Genomic DNA, 7571 nt, shown 5'->3' on the forward strand with positions numbered 1-7571 from the left:
CAGACTCGGACACCCACACTGAACAGCAGTGCCATGCTGCGAAGCACCGTCCTTGGCTGTGGCGAGGTCTCGGGCAGGGACGCCAGCAGGATTCGGGAAAGCTCCCCTTCTTAGGGCCGGAGCATCGGGGGTTGCCTGAGCAGCTTTGGCTCCCCTCCCGTCCCACACGGGCGGGTGACGACGGAGGGGTCCGAGCTGAGGGGGTCCTTGAGAGATCAGTCAAGGGTCTCTGGCATCTGTGTTTACCCAGCCACGTGGTGTTAGCCTTATCCCTGAGCAGACAAAGCTGCTGTCACAGGGCAGTGGGGGGAAGGGGGTGGCGGGCTCCGGGGCCTCCCCGGGGCACTCGCTGGGCTGCAGCGGGGCTGCAGTGACCGGCACCAGAGCCCTTTCGTAGCTTTGCCCTCCCCAGCAGTGGGTGGTTTCCAGCTTTGCCTCATCAAGGAGCAGGAGAGCTCGGGGCATCTGTGTGAATGCCTCTCTCCCCAGCTCACTTCCCCCAGAGCATTCCGGGATCTGCTGTGTCATCGGGGGGGTGGCGGGGACGGGGAAGGGGAGTCCCTGTCCCCAGTGGAGGGGGGCAGCTCAGGGGCAGCCTGCAGTCCCCTGGGGGCCCACCCTTTCACTCCTGCCCTCGCTCACCACAAGATTTCCGAAATTTAAATGTGGGGATGTGCCCGTCACTTCACCTCGAACTTGCTGCTGAAAGTGGGGCCCCCTCCCTCAGCGCGCTGATCTGCACGGCTGTCCCTTACAGAACGACCCCGTCCTGTCTGTATCGGGGGGGGCGCTCTCGGGCGCAAGGGGGCAGTCACGTCTGGGGTCTCCTCCCCACCCCCAGAGAGGCAGCGGGCAGCGTGGCCACTGTGACAACGTCCCCTGACAGTCGTGAGGAAGAGTGGCTCCTGGCTGTCCAGTCAGCAAGCCTGGACAGACGCCCCGGAGCAGCCCCTCCTGCCAGCCACGTGTTACACACCCAGCGAGCTGCATCACCCCAGAGGGGTCCCTGAAGCCAGTGCCACCCCCCCATGCACAGCCACACACAGGCTGGGAGGGACACAGCCGTAGCCTGGACTCAGATGTCACCTCTCCAACGGAGCACTTCCCGGCTTTTATCAGCCCCAATTAAGCAAACAGAAGCTGCTCAACGTGGTGCACAGGTGATGGCTCGTGTCCTTGCTTATTAAACGCTGTCCGTCTTCCTTCCTTGGACAGCATGATCCCACCCACCTGTGCCCTCCAAGGAGGATGCGTTTGTGCTGGGAGCTGGGGCTTTTGGAAGCCCCAGGTCTGAGCAGCTCCCACAGCGTTCACCCTGTTATGTGCTCAGTCGCTCAGTCGTGTCCGACTCTGTGCGGCCCTGTGGACTGTAGCCCACCAGGCCCCTCTGTCCATGGGATTCTCCAGGCAAGAAGACCGCAGTGGGTTGCCATTTCCTCCTCCAGGGCATCTTCCCAACGAAGCCGTGTCTCCTGTATCTCCTGCATTGCAGGCAGATTCCTTCCCGCTGAGCCATCGGGGAAGCCCTTACACCCTTGACCAGATAATTACAGCCTGAAAACCTTGGCTTGAGGGCACGGTGGCGAGAGCAGAGGAGGGCTTCCTGCCTGACGTTGCTCAGGGCCATGCGATGGACAACAGGGAAAAGCTGGAGGGGAGAGAGTGGTCACGGTCAGCTCCTCTCCCCCAGCGGTTATCGCCCAGCCGTCCCGGGGCTAACACAGCTCCGTGACCCCCGCCTGTGAGCAGAAAGGACGTTTCCAGGCTGGGGTCAGAACCCTGCTGAGACTCTCCTTGCTGAGGATGGCCGTAGAGTGTGGAAAACGGTACAACAGGTGGTTCGCTAGGTTGGGGGGCCACAGGGTGAATTTCTTAAAATCCTGAAGGGTTGTTTGTGGAATCGACGTTGAGGGTTTACAAGCGTGAGGCCCGGCAGGACCCACCAGCTGCACAGCAGCCTCGGCTCACAGCTTCTAGAAGCACCCATCCCCTTCTCTGACGTCTCCCGCCTCCTGTATCAGCACCCCTACCCCTCCACACACACACGGGCGCGTGCAAACACGTGGGCACGTTGCAGGAGTGGGCAGGGTGTCCGCACGTAGGGTCCCCCAGTTCCGAGCACCCAGTAGAGGCACAGTGCGGTTTGATGAACCGAGTCACCCTGCGAGCCCTGCAGCCCGAGTGGTCAGAGATTTCCGCCCTCCCACCCTCTCGGGCCACCCTTCCCCTTCCCCTTCCCCACTGTGATGGATTTCAGGGGCCGGCTCTCAGGAACCTCCGGCCTCATCTGAGAGCCTGGGTGTCCTGCCGGCTGGGGGTTGGGTCCTGGCCCCCTCATCCTCCCTGGAGAACCGCAAGACACGTGTTTTGTGGCGCCCGCTCCGCACCTGTCTATTTAATTCCCGAAAATGTCAGCGACGGGCGTGTTTCTGTAAAAATCCTTTCTTAAAAGTTTTGTCAGTTCAGCCGAGCAGCAGGGGGGAGAAAAACAGGAAAATGAGTCCCTCCGTCAAGGGTGGGATTTTTTTTTCCCCCTCCAGACTCGTGAGCGCTGCTGAGAATTAGGCTTGTGACAAGCACCCACCCACCCCTCCACCTACTGCCCGGTTTCAGCCAGGTGCACGCTGACAGGAAGGCTCCGGGGCCCTCCGCTCCCAGGCACCCCGTGTTTCTGAGTGGGATCGCAGCTCTGCATCCAGAACCCCGATGGCGCTGTTCCTCAGACCGTCAGTGGCCAGCAGGCCCGCTGAATTCCGTGGCACATTTTGCTGGTGGGCTGTGGACGGACACGTGTCCGCCGGAGCAGAGTTTCCCACCGGGTCCCCCACCCCCAACAGGCGCTGGACCTGGGGAGCTCAGCTGTGCCCGCGTGGGGATGTCCCTGTCCTGTGCCCGTAGGAGAACCGGGATGGGGGGCTCTGCTTCGAGGCTCGGGGTTCAGAAGAGGGAAGCGGGGGGCAGCTCAGGGGAGGTGATGCCTGCCTTCAGCCTGAATTCCTCTCGGGTTTACTGTTTGCCGGGCCTGAAATCTTCCCCTGCAGAGACAGACGGCTTTGCAAGGCGGCATGGCAGGGCTCCCCCGGTAGCTCCAGTGGTAAAGAACCCGCCAGCTGAGGGTTCAACGCCCCCCACCCCGGGTCTGAAAAATTCCCCTGGAGGAGGAAATGGCAACCCACCCTAGTATTCTTGCCTGGGAAATCCCATGGACAGAGGAGCCCGGTGGGCTACAGTCCACGGGGTCGCAGAGTCGGATGTGACTTGTACTACAAGGGTAGGGGCTGGGGGGCACACAGGCCCCCAGGCCCCCAGCTCCCTTCTGACGTTTACTAGCCTGGGGGGCGGGGGTTGAGTTCCTGACCCCACCTGGCAGGAGGGAATGAGGCAGAAGCAGCAGTTAAGGGGGTCCTGCCAGGCAGCACCCTCTACTCTGCCAGCCGCTTCAGCTGCCGGAGAAGGGGATGGATGTTTCCCAAAGCTGTGAGCCGATGCTTGTCTGCACGGCCTCCCTTTGGGGAAGCTTCAGAAGAGGAAACTTTTTTTTTTTTTGATGGCACTGCATGGCCTGTGGGATCTTAGTTCTCCAACCGGGGATTGAACCCGTGCCCTCTGCAGTGGGAGAGCAGAGTCTTAACCACTGCACCGCCCGGGGAGTCCCAGGCAAGGCTTTGATCCAGGGCTGCGGCTGATGCGTCAGGTGCCCTCCACACGGCTGCTTCGGCCCGAGCCCGAGACGAGCGGGCCTGTTGGTGGTGGGTGTGGGGTCACCTGTGGGCACCGTGAGCAAGACTGGCACCCCGGCCGCAGCTCACAGCCGAGCATCCGTGAGTCAAAGGCTGGGCGGTCGGCAAGCTGGTCCCTCTCCTTCCTCTCGCACAGTGAGTCCCTGTGGCCCGTCGAGGCCAGGAACGCAGCCATCGCCAACCACTGCTTCACCTGCGCCATCAACCGCGTGGGCCGGGTGAGTCCCGAGGCTCGGCCTCCGGGGGACCCCCAGCAGGGGAGCGGACAGAGGGATGAGGACAGCAGGCCCAGCCGCTGCCCCAGCAGAAGCCAGGCGGGAGGAGCGGCAGTTGCGGGGGCCCTGGTGGGGACCCCGGGGTCGCACCCCCTTTGGGCACACACGCCCCACACCCCGGGGTCCTGGCACGGGGACCCTGGCTGGGCCTGTCGCCGGGAAAGCTGGCGCTGCTCGAGCCCTGCTGTGCTTGCAGCTGAAACCATTTTCAAAGGCTCTCGGCCCATGACCACCACCCAGTACCTGCTTTCTTCCCGTCCTCCCCCCAACCTTGACCTCAGGCACTGAAAGATTTGACTACAAACACCGGGTATTTACCACGTAACAAATCCTCTTCCGCATTCTTGCTAATCAGATGTCAGGCTCTAATCAGAGCATCTGATCAGCCCGAGATAACCCTAAGTGGATCTACAGGAAAGAAACTTGGTGTTTTAACCAGCCCGCACGCGGCGCCCCCTCCCGGCTGGATGCACAGTCCTGGGGAAGGTATCGAGAGCGGGTACCCCCTGGGGCCTGCGCTGCCCCCAGGCTGGGCATTGTGAAGCCCCGGATGCCCTCCACGGCCCCGGGGAACCAGTCTCCACCACGGCTTTCTCTTCTCCCGGCAAACGATAAGCTCCCAAAGGCAAAATCGGGGTCCTTCCCCCTGGGGCTGGGACCCGGGGGGCACGGCTGTGACTGTGTCCTAAGGCCTGCCCCGTCTAACATTGGTGAGCGTCCCGCCAGCGCCCCCTAGAGGTGCGTCTTGTGCATGCACGCTAAGTTGCTTCTCTGTGACCCCATGGACCGCAGCCCGCCAGGCTCCTCCATCCATGGGATTCTCCAGGCAAGAACACTGGAGTGGGCTGCCGTTTCCTCCTCCAGGGGATCTTCCCGGCCCAGGAATCGAACCCACATCTCTCACGTCTCCCAGCGTTGGCAGGAGGGGTCTTCACTCCTCGTGCCAAGTGTCTCTTACCTTGGTTTTATTTCCCAGGAGCACTTCCCAAACGAGTTCACCTCTGGGGATGGCAAGAAAGGTGCGTCCAGCTGACTTTCCGTGGGGCTGATTTGGAGGGGGGTGGGGGAGAACCTGGCTGTCCCTTCTCCATCTGCTGTCTCCCAGCAGGACCCACCCCACAGACCGTGTCTGCACACCTGCCCCCCTACCCGCCTCGTGTGGACCCTGGGCCTGTGACCCCCTGGCACCCCAGATTATGGAGTGGGGACTGGGGTGGAGATGGGCCAAGCCGTTGGGGCACCCCCTGTGAGCTCCCTGAAATAGGGGTGCATATTCCACCCTGCAGGCCACACCCCTCAACCCCTAGCTGTCCAGGTGCCCCCAGAGCCCAGCATGGCTGCCTTGGGTTCCTAGAACCCACAGCTTGTTTGGCTCTGCGGGCAGGGCTGGAATCCGCCACGCCCGGCCTCTCCTCTGTGGCCTGGAATGTGGGAGGGGGCCACCCCCATCTCCAAGGAGGTGTCTGGGAAGCAGAGCGGGGCTGAGCAGCCATGTGTCCCACAGCAGGATTTCCTGAAAGAGCTCAGATCCCCCGACTTGAGGCCTGGGAGACCGGAGCCTCCGGCCCCACGGGGCTTCCTGTCACAGGACCGGGGTCCTGCCGGCCCTGGGCGGCACCCGCACACTCCCCGCACACCTTCGGGGCGGTGGGCAGCCCGCTTTCCTGGTGAGGAGCCCAAGGCCCGGAGCGGGGTGAGGGCGACACGGCTGGGCAGGGCCGAGCTCACCGTCGGGGCCCCATGACTCCCTTGCCACGGTGGCTGATGCTGGAGCCGGGAACCAACAGCTCTGCCAGGGAGGCCTGCAGAACGGTTCCCGGGCGCGGGACTCCCGGTGGTCCGGGGGCTGAGACTCTGCACTCCCGGTGCAGGGGAACTGGGTTCAACCCCTGGTCAGGGAACAGGATCCGGTATGCCACAACTAGAAAAAGAAGCGAACAAACTATATACATATACGTATGTATATCAATAAAACAGCATTTTCATTTCAGTTTTAAAGATCCCGCATGCCGCAGCTAACACATCCCACGTGCTGCACCTAAGACCCAGCACAGCCAAATACATAATAGAAATAAATTAATTAAAAATAATAAAAAGAAAGGTTCCGGGGGCAGAGGTGAGGGTGTTGAGGGCGACTTGCAGCCGGCGGCGGGGCGTCCAGGCCTGACGAGGAAGGCAGGTCCTCGGGGCCGCAGCAGCTGCTGGGCAGGGTGTGGGGGCCCTCGTCCTGGGCATCTCCCCTACATGGGTGCGGAGACCACCCGTGTCTGCATGCGCTTACGGGCCTTGCGGTTGCTGCCCCGCAGCTCACCGGGACTTCGGCTACTTTTACGGCTCGAGCTACGTGGCGGCCCCGGACGGCAGCCGCACCCCCGGGCTCTCCCGCACCCGGGATGGGCTCCTGGTCGCCGAGCTGGACCTCAACCTCTGCCGGCAGGTGAACGACATCTGGGGCTTCAAGGTGGGTGTCCAGGCCCCTGCTCCTCCGTGCAGCTGGCCTGCTCCCAGCACCAGAACTGCGTGGCTCCAGGCGGCCTGAGGGCCAGCCGTGTGGGCCCCCCTCCCCGAGCCGCGCAGAAGGCCGGGGGCTGCGGCCTAGGAGGGGAACCACGGGGTCAAACGCTGCCCAGGGCAGCAGGCCTCGATAAATTCTCCACTCATCTGATTTATTAGATTCTGGGCGCCTCCGAGCAGATTCGTCTCAATTTCATTTGTCCAGAGAGTAGAGTGGCTTGGCCTCGCTAATCTTCTTTTCCTTCCCAGGCACTTGTACTTAGCACAAGATGAATGTGTGTGTCTGGCTCTGCCTGTGGCCAGGCCCCAAGTCTGGGCCCGGACAATGGAGGGAAGTGGGTCGAGGAGGGAAGTGGGCCTAGGCGGTGCCGCTGCCTTGCAAGCCACTTCGGCTCCCTGCCTTATGCACCCGCTTGTAAAACAGGAGGCCTTGGGGACCTGACACCCTGTAAGGAAGGTGGCGGGTCTCCAAGGATTGTAAGTGCCCGCCTCCTAGAACGGGGTGCTTGCGGCCTGGGACCCCTCGCCCCGGAATACAGCACGTCAGGCACACAGATGGAGTGTCGCCGTGTCAGCCTCCCAGGCTGTTTCTACCAACTCCGCGCCCACTTCTCAGCAGATCATACACACAAATACACGTCACATTGTCACGATGGGAGGACTGCCCAGCGCTCCTGGGCGGGGGTGGGGGCGGGCTGGGGGGTGGTGCCCGGGGCCAGCCAGACCGACAGGGCGCTGCCCACGTGAAGGTCTCCTGTCTCTCGTCCTCCTGGGAAGCTCAGATTGATGCCGATTCCGCACGGATGGGAAGCCGGAGCCAGTAATCCGAATGACTTCTCATTAGTAACTTTCTGAAAGCGGAAGCCGTCCCAGGCTGTGATGATGGGCACCAGGTCCTGTCAGAGCCTTGGGAGCGAGGGGGCGGTGTGGTCGCCCTGGGTGGGTTTTACGGCCCCCTCCAGGCCTCTCCCCAGCCGCCGCGGCCGGGATGAGACGCCGCGTGCAGCGGATGGCCTTCCAGAGTCAGGCCGCCGGGGTGTGG

At 62.7% G+C, this 7571-nt stretch overlaps 1 protein-coding gene across 2 annotated transcripts in view; it reads left to right on the forward strand.

Moving 5' to 3' along the window:
• UPB1 (ureidopropionase, beta) overlaps nucleotides 1-7181 on the forward strand; it is a 25632-nt gene extending 18451 nt beyond the window's left edge. Inside the window, exons 7-9 of one of the 2 annotated variants that reach the window (XM_010853307.1) lie at nucleotides 3877-3958; nucleotides 4992-5034; nucleotides 6322-7181. In XM_010853307.1, the coding sequence (XP_010851609.1) occupies nucleotides 3877-3958; nucleotides 4992-5034; nucleotides 6322-6554 (358 nt within the window). In that variant the 3' untranslated portion in view covers nucleotides 6555-7181. Of the gene's footprint in view, nucleotides 1-3876; nucleotides 3959-4991; nucleotides 5035-6006; nucleotides 6124-6321 lie in introns of those variants that run through there. The other variant, XM_010853311.1, reaches the window with a different exon arrangement.
• Nucleotides 7182-7571: the final 390 nt, after the last annotated feature.

The sequence above is a fragment of the Bison bison genome, unplaced genomic scaffold (genome assembly GCF_000754665.1).
Source record: "Bison bison bison isolate TAMUID 2011002044 unplaced genomic scaffold, Bison_UMD1.0 scf7180017853066, whole genome shotgun sequence".
NCBI lineage: Eukaryota > Metazoa > Chordata > Mammalia > Artiodactyla > Bovidae > Bison > Bison bison.